Source organism: Rhamphochromis longiceps, linkage group LG15 (genome assembly GCF_057381845.1).
Source record: "Rhamphochromis longiceps isolate RC_006_pf linkage group LG15, R_longiceps_female_GT1.1, whole genome shotgun sequence".
Lineage (NCBI taxonomy): Eukaryota > Metazoa > Chordata > Actinopteri > Cichliformes > Cichlidae > Rhamphochromis > Rhamphochromis longiceps.
The window spans coordinates 27181041-27199256 of NC_140571.1; the positions used below are offsets into that span (position 1 = coordinate 27181041).

The window sequence follows — 18216 nt, forward strand, 5'->3', positions numbered from 1 at the left end:
TAAAACAGTTTTTCTTCAAGTCATGCCCCACAAAAATAATTTAATCTCTTAACTAAAAGCTTTGAGGGTCATGAGTAGATTTTAGAGGAAATGTTTGGCTCTGAATATAACCGATACACACAGCTCCAGACTTCGAAGACTTGACACTTTCCCTTAAAGTTCAAGTTTTAAAAATAGATCCTTTCTCAGCAGGATGAGCACACCTTCTGTCTGCAGCATGATGGACTTAAAATGAACACTTCCATGCCTGAATGACACTAAAAACACAATTATGGTCGACTCTGAGCGCCAAGCTTTGACTTTGAAATCATTCTGTTTGTTCTCGCACGACTTCATCTGCTGACCGCCGAGGACCATAAACGTCACCTGAAGCTCTTCTGTGTCTCTGCAGCAGATACACGGTTCTTTGTTCCATTAACAGTTCTTGACATCCATACATGGCCTTTACATGGCCCCTCCTACCAAAACACAAGTTACTACAGCAACTACACCAAGAACATCCACAAGTTATGTTTTTTTTTAAGGATTTGTTATGAAGCTATAATTGCATCCCAGAATACCTCCAACACTCTCAGCGTGTGAAGGAGGCAATTTCCTGGACTTTGCCGCCCCGCTGATAAAACCACAATGCTGGTCAGTCGTGAGTCATCCTGCGGCTGCATACACTGACCAGCTGCTGTGTGAATTTGTCCTCACACAACAGTAAATCATCCTCTTCAGACACATTTACACAACTGGAAATGCTTGTTGAGTTTAGTGCGGCGAGTCGCGTGACCTGGCTTCTGTGAAAGCAGTCTGCAGTTCGGGCTTTGCGGTTCAAGGTGCTGTGAAGGACCAAAGCTAAAGAAAAGGTGCTTTCACTGACACCGAAATAAAACTGTCAATAGTTTTACAGTCAGCAGAGGAAGACTGAAGACGTGGACTGGAAAATAAATAAATTGTTGTTTTGACTCGGGCAGCCTCAGAGAGAAGGGGGAAAAGTGTAAAGGCCCTTTGAGAGAAGCGAAGAAAGCAACACCTTAAAAAATAAATCAGTCAAGCCAGCATGGGTCCTCCCCCAGAAATGTCATTATTCAGCAACACAGTTGTTGACCAGCTGTGGGTTTTTGGTCCAGCTGCATGTCCTTGTCAGCTGCTCAGAAGTTCAAAAAGACATCAGACAGATTTAAAACCTCCCGTTCGGCTCCCAATCGATCATCTGTCCTCCATTTTAAAGGCATTTTTTTTTCTTTTTTTAGGGCTGCCATTGCTCGCATCCTTGTTTCAGCCCACTTTTCAACCAGTCAGCATTAAGCTGCACATAGCGTAGTCCACACTGAGCTACAGGCTGCTGGGGTTTTGGACAACTGCACACAAGCATGGTAGGGTAAGTTTGAAAGTGCCCTGCGTAGGCAAATACGTATACAAACTGATATGTATGCTGAGCCACGAGTCACAACAAGAAGGCAGCTCACGCGTAGATGTTGTACTGACTAAGCTTTTAGTTTAGTCCTGGGGTTAGTATCTTGCCCAAGGATATACGGCACGCAGACTCGAGCAGCCAGGGATCGAATCAACAACCTTCTGATTAGTAGGTGATCTGCCTCCTGGTGGCAGGTTAAAAATAAGATGTCAGACTTTCATTCGTGCATCTCTGGATGGATGTGAAGTGATGGATAAGGATAAGCTTTATTTGTCGGTTGCAGTTGCCTGCAACTGAGATGACAGACCTAGTCGACCATACATACAATATACAAACTTTACATTGGGGAGACAGGTCAGGCTAAGTAGCAAAAAAGGATAGACAATGAAATATGTGATACATATAACACAACAATTCAGGAGAAAAAAAGGATTTCTGCTCATAATGACTCAACAAGGAAGGAGGTCTGCTGAGGAGGAAATTTTAGTTTTACATTTTAAATTAAAATTTTATTTACATTTTCTTTTTTTTCCTTTTTTTTTGGGGGGGGGGGAGTATTTTTTGGGTGAAATGGCTGGAAGAAAAAGATTTCTCTTGCAAGCTGAAGATCACTTTAATCACTTCTTAAATACTCCACTTCAGCAGCATTTTGCTCTCCTGAGACCTTTTACCCTTCAGAATAAGTTACGTGATACTGTTGACCCACTTCATCAGATGATTTTATGATCACGTCACAAATCAGATCAGCAGATTTTCTCTTGTTGTTTTTTAATTCCACTTTTCAGGACTCCTGCTGCCGGTGCTTCGGTGGCAGGCGGTTGAAAGAAAAATCAAATCCACAAACAAAGGGTGAAAGAAATACTTTCTTCCTCTTCAGCTTAGCTTTGATTTCTTTCCCTGCCAATCCTTGATCACACAAACCCATCCTCCTGGGCTGCAGGGGCTGCTCTCTGTTATCAGGAGGCTATGACATTTGATTCCTGACTTCTGCATTTGCTGCTCCTTATTTTCAGCTCAGAGTCACGCGCTCACCAAGAAACACAGACCATCATCTTCTGTCTACACACAAAAACGAAAGCTTGTTTATTGATGGCGCCTCTATGTAAGGGCTGCACAGCATCTAATAAAGGATTCTTTGGAATCCAGAATTCCTCCTGGAATCAAACTGGAAAACTGCACCATGGTTAGTTTTCAAGCAGCTTTCTTAATATTTTCATAGATGAGCTTTTTCTCGTGCTGTAATTATCACTGCATCATTACTGGAGCCAAACCTCGTGACACAGTCCTCATTTGCCCCTCAGTGCTGAATCAGGCTGATGTTGTTACACGTTAATTAGTCCCATCATGGTTTAAGTACTGAGTTTAAGTTACAGGACCACCAAAGAGAGACTGCAAAAGCTTGCTAGGAATTCCTGGAGGGAGGAAACGGTGCCCTAGCACCCCATTCCCCCCCCCCAGTGTTCACTGTTTAGAAAGGGGCGGGGTAGTTTTTACCATTACATTCAGCATTAGATTCAATGGCTATGGGAGTTCATTGTTTCTGCTCACAGATGGATTTCCTCTGAGGTTCAGTTTCTTATATAAAACTTCATAAATGCATGAAATCCAGCTCCCTGTGTGCATTTGAAAACACAGCTAAACATCAAGTCTAATATTCTGTCATGGCTGTCCTGCTGAAGGTCAGCGATCTCTCCATTTTTTATGAGGGTCAGACCTGAAAAAAACTTTTTTTTTCCCACTCAGAGGATTTCTAGTTCCAACGTTATGGAATTTGCTTGTGTACATGACAAAAAATGAGGAGGCTGACCTGCCAGGTGAACACCTGTGAACTATTATGCATGCACACTCTGCATTTCCAGCTGACACATGGTATAGTTTCTCCAAAATCCACCACAGAACTTCACATTTATGTGCTAAAGGGGGGGGACCCTGAGAGCTCTGTAAACCAGTCAGATGTCAAAGACGTTCCTGCAGGAGTGCATGGACGTTTGGTAGGGTTGGATGTACACAGAGCTCTGTGGATGGCTGCTCGGTGAAGCCTTGACATTTCTTCAATCGTCCATGCTAAATGAAAGGTTGCCTGATAATGAGGACCTAAAACCAGCAAAGGTTTCTGCCTCTGAGTGTTGGCAACAGACAGGCTGAGGGAAAAAAAACAACTAGTTTTTAATGTGTTCTCACATACTGCGATGTTCAGAGCTTTACAGCCTCTGACCAGCTTTCTGTTGAAGAGTTTGGGCCCCTGGCACCGATCGCCTCATAGGTTTGAGGATTGAAGGGGGTACTTCTGTGCATCATCTTGACGGGAAACGATCTAGGCTCCAATAGCCACTCCAATCACCATGCTAATTATGCATTAGGCTTCTTATCCTCTTCAAGGACCTTCAGGCGAGTTAGGAGCCATTATGAGCTCGTTAGTGGCCTTTAGGCTCGTTAGGGGCTCATTAGAGGCCATCAGGGTCAGACACACAGCTGGATCGCTACTCGCAGCTGTGCGATCAGGAAATGAGTTTCCAGTTAACATGCTGATATCATGGTGTTTCAGAGGGACGACGACCGCGTCTGCTGGTAAATAAACGGGAACAGGAGCCCCTGCAGGGCTTCTGATTACAGAGGCTTCCTTTCACGTCATCGAAGGAAATTATTCATTCATTTAGTCCAAGTCACCTTCAGTTGTTTCAACAGTTTTTTAAAGAGAATATCCAAAACAGAGCGATCTGTGGTCAGTGAGATGATCACCACATTCTCCAAACCTAAACTAAACCATTTTTGTACCCACGCGTTTTAGGAAATTATTAATCACATCAGAAAACACCCATACTGCATGACAACCATTTCTAGGACCTAAAATATTCATAGATTTCATATAAAATCTGCCGTCTGCTTCACTCTGTCCCTATAGGCAAATTCTACACAAATGGACCTCATAGAGCTTATTATTGGACAGATGGATGGATGGATGGATGGATGGATTATTATTATTGGACCACATTATTTATGCCATTACTTTTAGATTTAAAGTGCAGTAACTGGAGTCTGTGTATAGCCAAATTATAGATTTTACTTATTTTATCACCATTATTGCTTCTATATTTAGGTTGAATTAAAAAAAACGTGATAAGTTCGTTAAGTAGTTAAGCAGTCCCTCTAAAGTGTACAATGCTGGTGTGATAGATGGTACAAACCCATAAACCATAGTAGGATGAAGGTACAATCAGGTAGTTGCATCTTTGGGTCTGCTGAGGTCATCATCAAACAACGAGTGGATGTCCACGTGCCTATCAGTTTTTTGCAGCTACACAGACTTGTCCAGAGAGCAGCTCTGCTCCTCAGGTGAACTGTCTGCATCTACAACAGAGTATAATCACCATTCAGTGCCTCAGTCACGAAGGCCTACAGAAAGTCTGGCAGTTGTAGCAATCTGTTAGGGATGGCAGCAGTCACAGGGAGGCTTCCAGTGTAGCAGTGCATGCCTCTTTGCAACCAGTTTCATACAACGACTGCAGGATAGTCAGGCAAACACGCGTCTTTCCATTACAGTCGATGGTTGGAGACAGATAGGTCTCCTTGCCTGTGTGACTGAGGCCTGTGATACTCAATGAACAGTGCAACAAGATCTCAGTCTTCCTTGACTCGTGCATATTTGGCCTCCTGCACGCTTCTGTAGACATCTGTAGATATCCTGCAGATATCGGGAACAGCTGTGTGGATAGCTTCAGGTACCTTTGGGAAAGCATGAGCACAGCTTCAGAAACATTTACCAAAGTTTACACAGAAAAAAACAGAGGCTGAAGCAAGGTGTTGGAAATCCTTTTCTTTCCTTTTGATTATTAATGTTGGATGGATCCACAAAACATGCAAACACCAAAGTCAACAGATAAACAGAGAGTGAAGACAGACCTCCTCCGACAGCCTGATGCTGTATTAATGTACATCTGCTCCTGTTTCCTTTCTTCTTCTGAGTTTGCATGCAAAGGTCAAATGGATTTAAAGAGGATTCCAGCTGCATTACCATTCTGCAGACTTGATCTGGTCCCATGCATTTCACATAAAGTACTGACCTTTACCTTGACTGTACAAGACAAGCACACACAGACACGCATGTACTCGAGATCCGTGACCTTCAATCAGAGCAGAAGTATTTCTGTTTGTGCTTCATTTTCTGCTGTTGGCTCGGGTCTTTAAAAGCATCACATATGCACACACAGCGTGATCAGACCAAATGCATAGCAGTTAAAACACAGGTTGCTGAAACTGCAAGTCAAGCTCATGATGCTGATGAAGAGCACAGAAATATTTTCCTAGATTTCCCTGAGAGACTAGTTTACCATTAAAGCTTTTTAAATGACTTGTGATGCACCTCATTTCAGTGGGACTGGAATGATGGATGCATCACAGGGTGAACCAGAAGACTATGGCTCACCTCATGCAGTTTGTTTTCTTCCTTCCATGTTTCTCTTTTCATCTATTGGTTATGTTTGGGAGAACATGGTGATTTGATTTAAATTATTTAACACCACCCTGCATGTTTAAGTGTCAGACCAATTGCATTATATGCATAAACCTAAGATCCTGAAAACACCCCTGCAAAGATCAGTCATGCTTGGTTAAAGAGGCACTAACTGTCTGTGAATGAGGGCCTGAACGTGCTTACTGTCGACCTCGATGCTGCTTTTGTGTATCTAAATCTATCATTAGTTAAGTGGCAGTAAATCAGCCGAGGCTGATAGAAAAAGTTCTAACGGTGATGCTAGAGCAAAAGCAAGTCACAGTTCTGCAGAACTGTGACACCGCCTCACGGCTTCGAATGAAACTTTTTAATGTCTCAGAGTAAATTTTGGACACTAAAAGCAAAGAAAGTGGTGAAAAATAAAAGTGCTGTGCAGAATATTAGGATGCTGATGTAAAACTAACCATCTGTTCTGAGCTCACAGTGAATAATTAAAACCAGAATAAGTTGTAAGTAGCAGCATATTTGAGCTGAAAGTTGACTTCATTCATCTGTTCAAGTGGCAATTTATGATCCCAGTTTGGACTGACGGCCACTTCTAAAGCAAACGCTGGTGTTTCCCTCTGTTCACTTTCACTTTCTCTCTGACTCACTCAGCGCTCAGCGCTGCCTTCATCTCATCAAGTGAAATGTAAGCTGGATTAAAAAGAATCCACTTTTTCACATACAGATGGCCTCGTGTGCACGGCTCGCAGAGTGTGACGTATGACACAGCATCAATTCATACATTTCCCACACTTTCCATTAACATTTAACCACCAAGCACATGATCGATTCATAACCTGTTTAACATACCTCAAAACCAAATGAAGATCCAGCAGGTGCGATGCCCGGACTCAAACCTGTCACCCGCACAGAGTGAGATTTTAGACAGAGGTGTGGGTCATAAAACAATTATTTCATAAGAGCCCCTGCAGTGTCACAGTATATGTAGCAGGTTATCACATTAGTGAGAGCACTCTGTCACTCCCAGCTCATCATTTTTTACTGTGTCACATCCAATCAAAAACGACCAAACAACAGGTTTTTGGCGGCTAAAACTAAAGTGAGGTCCAACGGTGAGAGTCTACAGCCGTCTGTGAGACAAGGTGGAGGCCCTGTCATGGTTTCAGCTGCATGTCAGTCAGTGGTGTTGGAGCTCTTTGATAAACTGATGAATCATGAACACATGAAAAGTACCATCAGATTTGAATCCACTATGCAGTAACATGTGAAAAGCATCTGATTGGTTGTGTTTCCATGTTTCAATAATTGCTGCGCCTGTTTCTGTTTTTCTTGCAAAATATAAAGAAATCATGGTGGTTCAAGACTTTTGCACAGTACTGTACCCCCCAAAAATGGACTTGAAAGGTCTGTAAAATGAGCACCTTGGCGAGGTGCAGTGTGATTAAAAAGGTGATAGGTGTGAATGAGAATTGATAAACTCTCACAGGTCCCAAATGAAACAACAAGTACGAGTTTGTCCACTAGACGAACTCTGATCAGCAGAGTGATGACCACTGTAAGACTGATGAACGTCATTCAATATCAAAAGCCTTTTATCAGTCTGCCAGTTCTCAGACAACTGGAAATGTGGGTTTACTGGATTTTAGAGGAGTTCACGTGCCAAGCTCTACAGAGCAAGATCCTGCTTGTTGTATCGATCTAAGACTACATTTTAACTTTATTCGCACTTATCTGAAAATCCAAGCTTCTCTCATACCTGCCTGCGGTCCAGCTCATACACTTTATTGGATGTTACGCTGCTTTATGTGGTTTATAAATGTCGTGGGCAAATTGAATTTCACTTCAGAAGCCCATTAGTCCCTGTTGCGCCCGCAGGGAGATGTGGCTGTCAGCTTTGGTTTACGTCCCCAAACGCATCGTGGTTCTGGCGTTTTCTTGTTTGTTTCCAGACGGAGCTGACCTTGGATTCAAAGCACAGATAACTCTCTGCTTTATCTCATCACGGCGGGTTGAAGTGAGTCAGAGGGCAGAAGATTTCACAGAGAATTAGGCCGTTAGGAGATAATTAAAGGAGTGTTTCATGCATCATCAGATTGGTTTCTCTGCGTTGTTCAGGCTCGGAGTGATCGCTGGGCAGGAGTAATGAGATGACGAGCGGAAAGGAAATAACATGTTTCACGGTGAAAGGAAGCAGTGTTGGAGCCTGCATACACACACACACACACATGCACACACACATATACGTCGCTGAGAGCATAAATTAAAAAGTTGTTCTCCTCTGAAGCGCAGGGACAGCAGCCGCATAGCTCCACCCGTCAGAGGACAGCCACGACAGGATTTACAGGGAGAGGAGGTGGTGTAGTAGCTACTGCTGAAGTATTTATCGATGAAAATGGAAATGCTTTTGAGAACTTCAGAAGGCCAGCTCTGTTTGCTCAGCTGTTTGCATTTGTCTAATATCTCATCACACTGCAGCGCTGCTGACAGCCGGGCTTTAAAGCAACTCATCATGACACACATTAAAGCTGCCATCCCTGCAAACCTCGATCTATAGTTTGCATACAGGGCAAACAGGTCGACAGAGGATGCCATAATAACAGCTCTTCACTCAACCCTCACACATCTAGACAGTAGTAACACCTATGTGAGAATGCTATTTGTGGATTTCAGCTCTGCCTTCAATACAGTTCAATCCCACAAACTGGTTAATAAACTAAGCAACTTAGGACTCAGCAGCTCACTGTGCAGCTGGACTTGGACTTACTGAGCAACAGACCCCAGGACGTCAGAATGGGAGCGCACACCTCCTCCACCCTCACTCTGCATGTAGGTGTCCCACAGGGGTGTGTCCTCAGTCCCCTCTTATACGCACTTTTCACCCATGAGTGTTTGACAACAACAATGAATCAGCCTACAGAGAGGAGGTTCAGCATCTGAAGCAATGGTGTGAAAACAACAACCTGCATCTGAATACAGCCAAGACCAAGGACTTCAGAAGAACAAAGCGATCTGAGCACTCTAGAAAACTTTAAGTTCCTCGGAGTCCACATCTCGGCCGACGTTACCTGGTCCACAAACATTTCCCACCAGGTAGGGACAGCACAACAAAGGCTGTACTTTCTCAGGAAACTGCGTCAGGCCCAGTTACCCCAGAGACTGCTAGTAAACTTCTACCACTCCACCATCGAGAGCCTTCTGACTTACTGTTGCACCACACTCTGGTTCAACTGCCCTACCTCCACCCTCAACTGCCCTACCTCCACCCTCAACTGCACTGCCAACACACATGGACATTACACTTTATTTATAAACTGTATTTCTATGTATACTTTAATGCAACCAACATCCCTACCTCTTTAAACTGTATTTATTATAGTTGCAACAGCACCCCCCTCCCCCCCGCCTCAATGTGCAATATCACCCCCCACACACACACTCGATGTGCAATATCACTGATCACACTGCACCTCACAGTGCACCTGCTCCTCGAATGGCATGTATGTGTGTGTGTAAGCGTGTATGTGGAAATATGTGTGTGTACGTATGTACGCATGCATATATGTATGTATGTGCGTGTATGTATGCATGGGCGTATCCGTATGTATTCAGGTGTATGTATAACTTGTACATATCTTTCTTGTGTAAATGTAAATTTGCCTGTGTTATTGTGTAAATACTTATGCGACTGTGTACTTCAGACACATGGAGAGATGCCAAACTGCCTTTCATTGTTTTTGTAACAATGACAATAAAGAGCTATTCTTCTTCTTCTTCTCTTAAAAGCAGTGCTCCTGCTTATGTGACAGCAGATTTTTACGTTTATTTTATGGAATCCAAGTAAACTGTAGCTCTCAGCAGATTTTCCAGTCTAGATCTCAAGAGCCTGTTTTCATTCCTGTGGCATGAGTTTGTCCAAACCTTCAGTACCTGATCACCATTCACTCCCGGCTCTTCCAGTGAGCCAAAGAGTGTTTGACCCCAAACCATAATCTGTTCCTGCAGCTGACCCAGTTTTCCCAACACAAAGCAAACACACTGTCATAATCCTGGGACTCTGACCCAGCGTTTTCAGTTTACATTTTGAGTTCTTAAGTTATTCCTTGAAATACGGTAAGTAATAGGATTAACATTTGGTTGCCTTAAGTCTAGTCTAGTTATCCTTCACTTAGGTCTTCTTCGTTAGTCTGTCATGTTTCTTTTCTTCCAGCTTGTGTTATCATGCCTACATCGTTCCATGCTGTTTTTTGAAAGTCTGTGTCCTGTGTCAGTGTAGTCAGCTTTGCTTCCTTTGTCTCGTTATGTCAGATTAGCCTCAGCTGTTTCCCCATGTGTTTCCACTTCCCCTGATCACCTCCTGTGTGTATTTAGTCTGTGTGTTTTCAGTCATTTCTTGTCAGATTGTCTGCTTCGTTTCCAGGTCATGAATTCATGTGAAGTCCTTATGGTTCAGTTTTCTCATATCAGGTTCTAGGTCCATGTTCTTGTTTTGGTTTTTTTTATTTAGCTCACCCAGTTTAGTTTATTGTTAGTCTTGCCTTTGCCTTTTGCTTTGTACCTTTGTCCAGCCTACAATAAACGGCTTGTTTTGAGTTCCCATTAGTTCCCATTAAGTTTGTTTCTATGCTTTGGTTTGTCTGCACCTGGGTCCACTATTCGCACTCCACACAATTTGCCTCTGCACACTGTGACAGCCAACTCCAACACACCTGAACCCTAGCCTCCACCTGCCCTACCTCCACCCATGTAACACAGCCTTTATACGCTTCATTACCTACACCTGTTCACCTGCTCATTAGTGCAAATATCTAATCAGCCAATAGGATGGCAGCAAATCAGTATATTCTGGCACATACAGGTGACCTGTTCAGACCCAGCAGCAGAAAGAGGAAAAAAGAGGAACTGAAGTCTAAGGTTGGATAAGAATGGCCAGACTGCTGCGAGCTGATAGGAAGGAAGAGGGAACTCAAAAACACTTGTTAAGACCAACGTATGCAGAAGGGCATCTGTGAATGCACAACATGTCAGACGTCAAAGCGGCAGAAGACCACACCAGGTGTCACTGCTGTCACCTAAGAGCAGGAAACTGAACAACACAAGACCGGAGTAATGTTGGTCTGATGAGCCTCCATTTCTGCTGTCGTGATCGGAAGGTGGGGTCAGGTGTAAACAGTGTGGATCCATTCTGCCTTGGATCGGTCGTTCCGGCTGATGGTGGTGTGATGGAGTCACTGAGACTTTTACAGCTGAGCATCATTTAAACACCACCGCCCGCCTGAGTGTTGTCAGTCACCACGCCCCTCCCTGTATGACCACAGTGATGGCTGCTTCCTGCAGGATAACACATCGTGTTGCAGATCATCTCAAACGGGTTTCCTGAACACGGAGATGAGTTCGCGGCACTCTGGTGTTCTCCACACTCACCGATCTCAGTCCAGCAGTAATGTTGCTGCTGCTCCTGATGGTCCTGATGCAAACCATTCCATGACTCCACCTGCAGGACGGATGAAGCTGGTGGGTTGTGTTGTTAACCTGTTAACTAAACCCACACTTACAGCTTGTGCTTGAACCCACAATACTTCCAAACATCTCAGCGTGAAGCCTGACATCTTACATGAAATCGCTCCACATGACAGACGCTGTGCGCTCTGGCTCTATGTCGTGTTGTTACCTGATTAAAATTTAATGCGGCACAATGCACTTAACCTTTGCTGGTTAAATTTTTATGAATGGCGAACATAAGAAATGTTCAACGTGGTGTAAATGTGCATTATGTCGAGTGGGAATATGTGTGGGAATAAACCCACACTCTGGCTGTTTCTGATGACCTCGATCTCATTTCCTTCTACGCTCTCTCTCACCTCATCTTTCCACCACATTCAGCTTTTTAACCAGACTTTTCTGATTCCTTCTTGTCAGCTGCTGCTCATCCCTGTCTCTCCTCCTTCTTATAAATCACACTAAACATGTACAACCCACACACACCTGTGCATAGACCTGAATAACAGGCTGGGCTCGGACCTTAAACGTGTCAGTGGTCATTCATATTTAATGTCCAGAATGAACCACTGTGAGGGGCAGAGCTGTTTCTGTGTGTGTGGATCCTCACTGCTGTAAGCTTCACTGTGATCTGAGCCAGCTCTGCCAGCAGCTGAAGACTGCCCAAACATCCCAGAGTCCTTATCGTATAGCAAACCATCAAGAATACACAAAAACGTATAGCCCAGCTGAGTCTGAAGGTACTGGCTGATTTAATAATAATAATGGATTGCATTTGTTAGCACTTTTCAAGACCCTGAAAGCACTTTACATTATAATTCCACCATTCATTCACACACTGGTGGAGGCAAGCTACAGTTGTGGCCACAGCTGCCCTGGGGCAGACTGACAGAAGCGAGGCTGCCATGTCGCACCATCGGCCCCTCTGGTCAACACCAGTAGGTGAAGCGTCTTACCCAAGGACACAACGACCAAGACAGACAGACAGAGATGAGGATCGAACCAGCAACCTTCCGATGACAAAATGAGCTTCCCAACCCCCTGAACCACGATTGCCCACGAAAGTCAAATATGTCAACCAAAAGATTTCCTTCACATTTGTTATGTGTGGTTATTTATGAGAAAATTCATTAATCCAGTTTAAGGTCAGTGTTTTGGTCGTTGTAATGTTGGACCCAAGAAACATAAGCCGGAGCGAATATTACGACAGCAGAACTTTTATTTAATACTGTGGTTTTGTACTGGGACACAGACACTCCCGCTCTGTCTCACTGCTGTCACGTCCGCTCTCCTCCTCCGACTGTCACTGCCAACATATAAAGAGAGACAATCACTGACAGATCCCCAGCACACCTGTTCACCCCGCCCCTGCACCGCCCCGGGAGCTCACTGCCTCACCCCTCCTCTGCAGCTGGCCAGAGACCACACCCACGCCACAGTCGTGTCTCAAGCATTTTAGGAAACGTCAGCGTCATGGCTGAAGGATGTTTCAGCATCTCTTCTTTACTTTTTTACTGTCGCTTATCAGCAATTATCAATGTAGTGTCTGCAAACAGTTAATATCAGCCAATATCATCACTATTAATATATCAGTCACATCACGTTTTGCAGAGAGAAGGACCAAATGCAGACTCTCGGGCAGGCAAACAGGTTAACTTAAAGCAAGTCAGTAAATGAATTTTTAAAATATCCAAACAGTCAAACATAAAGTTCAAAAACTGTAAATTAACTGAAACCTTAAACTTGAAAATACATGAGGGCTGGAAACCAGGAGAACAGCCAGCGACTGTGTACACACAGAGGGCCAATCAGGGAAGTGGAGACTAGTGGAAAAACGAAACACAGCTGAACTGAATCACAGAAGACGAGCCGAAGCAAAACTAAAGTAAAACAGGAAGTGTGATAACTAAACAGGGAAAAATCAAGAATTAAACTCTAAGCATTAAACAAACTCGGATTCCTATAGGAAATTTAAACGACCCAACGAGAAGGCCCAAAAACTCAAAAACACTGGATGAACTGACAGCTAAGGCTCTCCCAGAAACGTCCACACTTCCTAAAAACAAGTCTGACTCAATTACAACAAACCCCACAGAGTCTGAGTCTGCTGGGTTAATTCCACAGAGGGAGTGAAGAAATGAAGGTGAAAAGAAATTAAAGGGGAAAGGAGCTCAGAGTGCAACAGTGGAGATGGAAACATGCAGAAAATGAATGAGTTCAAGAAAACACTGAATGATATGAAACTGATTCTGAGGCAGCCAAGTATTCATCTCATCATTATCTTGTAATAATATTAAATTAATATAAAGAAACATAAGTAACCACCAACATGTCTTCAGTCTGGTCCAGACTGCAGGTTTTAAACGCTGAAGCCGCATCAGTCATGAGCTGCCTGTAATGTCTGGAGAGAGACTTAACGTGGGTCGATGCCACATCTCCAACACGCCAAGGTCACGAGATGGAACTTGGAGAGAGAACCTGCTGCTCTGAGTCTGTGTCACATTCAGCTCTACAGTAAAACCACAATTACTGTGAGTTTTAAGGAGGAAGAGCACCGAATTATCAAAGATAACAAAACGTCTGGCCTTAAAAGTCAAACAGCAGTCACTGATTATTGATCCAGTCAGCCAAGCACACCCACCAAGCTTATCTGCAACACCTCAGAGTTTCTGAAAGTCTCAGTGAGAAACTCTGATGGTCTGATTTTAAACTGCTGACAGTGGTTTTCTGCACTTTGTCAAACAGTTTCATTCGCTGAGGGTGAAACTCATTAAAACTCATTAAAAGGTTAAGAGCGCCTCTTCCACGCCTCTCCGCTGCAGTCCTGCCAAGCTTTTTCTCATCCTCAGAGTTTCCTTCATTTCTCGGACATTATCTAACACTCATCAATGCTGTGCCACAAATCAGCTTAAAGCGGCTACATTCATGCACACAAGGCTCCAGAGGCTCTTTGTCTGCAGTTCCAGATAAATGGCACATTCACATGCAGTCATTTTACAGCAGTTTAATCTAATGACGTCTGCTCCCACAGAACATCATCGCTGAACATCGCAGGCTAATTAGATGACTCACTAATATTTTCCCACAATGAGAAAGTGTGCAATGCTTTTTCAGATTCATTCAGCTGCTGCACACTAATCAGGTTACATTGGAGAGCTGCACCTCATCCGTGCGATCACAGTCAGAGCACAGAGTCCTGCAGCAGCCGGCGGACCGATCCGCCCTAAAAGTGGAGATGACCGCGAGGCGATAGACGGCTGTCAGGGTTCTTACAGGGGTGTGAGGACATTGAAGCCAAAGTCTGAGAGAGCTCGCCTGCTTTAAATCAATCAGCACATCTGGCAGTTTTCATCTCCTGTGAATCACATTTAAAAAGTTCAGTGTGTGGTTTTTCTGCCAGCTTCAACCGTGAGTGTGATGGATTCAATCTGACTGCGACCTTACCTCTGAAATATCGACCAAGCATGAAACAGAACATGTTTAATAACAAGCTACACCTTCCGCTCAGCCTGCTGGCGTTATATGCTCCGTAAAACTATCAGCTGTAACAGGTGCTTTCATTTTAACCTCCTCATTTTTCATTTGACACTAAAAACTGCTTCAAATTTGAATCATTGAGTTTAACAGTTTCACGCAGTGCCGTGAAGGACCAGAGTGGCACTGCTGGTTTCACACTGTAGCTCTGTGATTTTGGCCCCCGTGATTCTCCTACCTGTCAGCGCTGAGCGCAGTGAGCGTGAACACCGACACCCCGACCGAGGTGAGCTGGATGACGGGGATGAGTTTGCACGCCGCCTCTCCGAACACCCACTCCTCGGAGAAGTAGCGGAAGGCGTCCACGGGCACGCAGGTGACCAGCAGCAGCAGGTCTCCCGCCGCCAGGCTGGAGATGAAGATGTTGGGCACGCTCCTCATGGCGCTGTTCGTGATGAAGATCTTCACCAGCGTGATGTTGCCCAGCAGACCCACGACGATGATCAGAATATACACGGAGGTCATCACGCAGCGCACCACGAAGTGTACGGTCTCCGCGCCGTCCGCGGACGACCACGGGCCGGGTACCTCCGTGGAGTTGGGGCTCAGAGCCTCCGCGGGAAGGTTCGAGAGGAACTCGTCATCCATGAGTGCGCACGGAGGAGCACTCCACGCCAGGGTCGACAGCTTTTGCGCAAAGGGAAGCTCGCGCGTAAAGCCGCAGAGACAGCAGGGGTGTGTGTGTGACGGTGTTGGGGTGTGTGGGCGTAGGGGGGTCCACACCGGCACCAACGACCAGAGAGACGGAAAAGTTTTCCAATAGCTGCTCCTCCGAGAAGCTTCTGAAGGCAGAGAGGAAGCTGACGCGCGTAAAGAGGGGGGAGGCACCGCTGTCTCTCCCCCCCCCTCTCTCACACCCGCAGTCGGGGGGGGGGCGAAAGTTTGAGGTGAGACCCGGGCTCATGTTTTAATCTTCCATTATCATTTTAGCGGGTTTTTTACGTTTGAAAATTTCCCCCCAAGGATTTCTGAAAATTTGAGATTGATCTTTTTATTTCTACTAAGTTGATCTGGAATTTAAATGAAATCCATGAGTGCAGACAGCCTCCGATTTCACTCAAACGGAATCATTTTAATATTTTAGTTTTTAAGCCTGTTTTTAATTCACCTCAGTAAAAATATTCCTTCATATTAATCTCGTTTGTTTTGATTTCATAAGAATCTCAGCTCAGAGCAGGTTTATTTCACCGAGCTGCCAGGCTGGAAAAGACCAAACTGAAACATGTTTTATATTCAGTCCAGTTTTTATCTTTGCTTCATTTAAATGTTTCTCGCACCCAGTTTGAGCTTTTTGATGATAGCCTCAGTTCTTTTTCCATTTTTCTCACAAAGAAAAAGAAACAGTAAAGCAGTGAACATGTCACAGATTTAGAACAATGTATATCCGGTGGTTACACCGACTTTAGTTTCTCGTCCACCTCTTCTCTCCTCTTTCATCCCGTCATCACTTCGGTTTTATTCATCATCAATTGTCCATTTTCCTCTTCCTTGTTTCAGCCTTCCTCCATCTATGCCGGGGTCACTTCATCCTCTCGGTGATTGCAGGAGGGGAGATTCAGAGTTCAGATTTTTGTTTTTTCATTCCAGATTTGATTCCTTCTTTGAATTTCCCTCCAGCAGAACCTGCAGCTCGGTTGAGAAGTGCCTGCGGTGAATTTGAGAGAGGAGTGATGAATCACTCTGCCTGTTGATGCTGTTTATGATCTTATTTGTTCATTTGCTTTCAGAGTCATGTTCCCACTGACAACAGATCAAAAGCCGCATATAAGCGACGAACGAGGTTAACAAACATCCGGGTATGTTGTACCTTATCTTTGGCAAAAACCTACATCCAGTCTGTATGTAAAGAAAGAAGGAAAAGCAGCCTGTCTTCCTGTAGGTGGAAGCGTATACAGCATCACTGAACTATGTCAGAGCATCAGCGTCATCTATAATCGTGTCAAAAGCATTTTGTGTTTTTAGGTGTAAAACGTTTGACATCGGACCTATGCTGCATATTTTAAAAAAACAAAGCTGTGTTCTATCTGTGCTCGTGCACAGGCAGAACAGAGCTCTGAGGTCAGCTCGTCTCCAGAAGTGCTTTAAAAAGTTGAAAGCTGGCGGAAGAACAAACAGCAGATCTGTGTATCAGGAGATATTCCCTGAACATGACCCGTGACTTCTTTAAGTTTTTTCCATCCTTCCTGCCGCTTTTCTAACTTCTGTCCTGGAGCTGCGAGGTTGCAGCTGAAGGCTGCCGTCTCTGCGTTCCATCATTCAAATGGACAAATTCACTTTAAAATTCGCTCTCGGCGGCTGAGCGTAGCTTTGTCTGTCACAGCCACAGATGGCCGAGTCAGAAGTGCTGCAGAGTCATTTGATCCGATGTGATTTTCTTTAAAAGAGCCAATCTGTCGTCTGATCGCTTTCATGTCAGGTTCGCATAATTACGAACTACGCGTGGGTGTAATTAGAACCCAGCCTTTTATCGACTGACTTATTTTCCTCTGAGATCACTTTTAAGAGCAGAAACTGTTAAAGATGCAGGTCATTCCTCCTCAGCTCTCTGTAGCTGTTACAAAAACGCAGCCAGCAGCACCTTCAGTTAAGCGGCGTCCCATCATTATTATTATTATTATTACTGTGATTGCAATGGAGGCATCATTTTGGGCTTCATTTTCCAGGGGTTCAAATTTCTGGGACCTTGCTGACCTGGTGACCTGATGAGCTTCTAGAATGACTCTTATCAGCTGAGAGCACACCTGGTGATGTCAGCCTGGTGCTTAACCTTTCGATGTTTAATCAGGAAGAGATTCTCTGAGTAAAATTATCTCTGTTCCCAACAGTCATCCAGGAATTATCTGTTCGTCTTCGCAAAAACACGGCAGCTGTAACCAAACACCTCTGGACTGAAGCTAAAGCGCCCAGATCTCAGCAGGTCCCAGTTCCACAGTGAAGGCTGTGAGCGACGAGGTCAGCGGCTGATGCGGACGCGCGTCTGCTGTTAGAACTCTGGAAAGCACTGAAAGCGGGCTGTCAGTCGTTCTGACAAACTTCTCTGCTGCAGAGGAAACCTGCAGTCTGCTGCCACAGTCGACTGTGGACGGGTTTCTCTCTTCCCCTCAGAGCGATGGTTCAGCATTACATCTCACTCTCTGCTCCCACAAACATCATTACACGATCTGTGCTTTGTGAATCAACGCCCCTAACCTCAAAAACCATGTCAATGTTTGAGTTAATCACGCCATCGATTCTTGTTACAATCAGTTTCATCTCAGCATCCGTCCACTCTACATTTATTATTATGATGATGATGATTATCATTATTATTTGACCAGGATGTCCCACT

The 18216-nt window shown here is 44.5% G+C and overlaps 1 protein-coding gene across 1 annotated transcript in view; it reads right to left on the reverse strand.

The window, feature by feature from the left end:
- nmbr (neuromedin B receptor) overlaps window positions 1–15767 on the reverse strand; it is a 76052-nt gene extending 60285 nt beyond the window's left edge. The window contains exon 1 of the mRNA XM_085382927.1: window positions 15067–15767. Coding sequence (XP_085239053.1) covers window positions 15067–15476 — 410 coding nt within the window. The 5' untranslated portion in view covers window positions 15477–15767. The remainder of the gene's footprint in view (window positions 1–15066) is intronic.
- Window positions 15768–18216: the final 2449 nt, after the last annotated feature.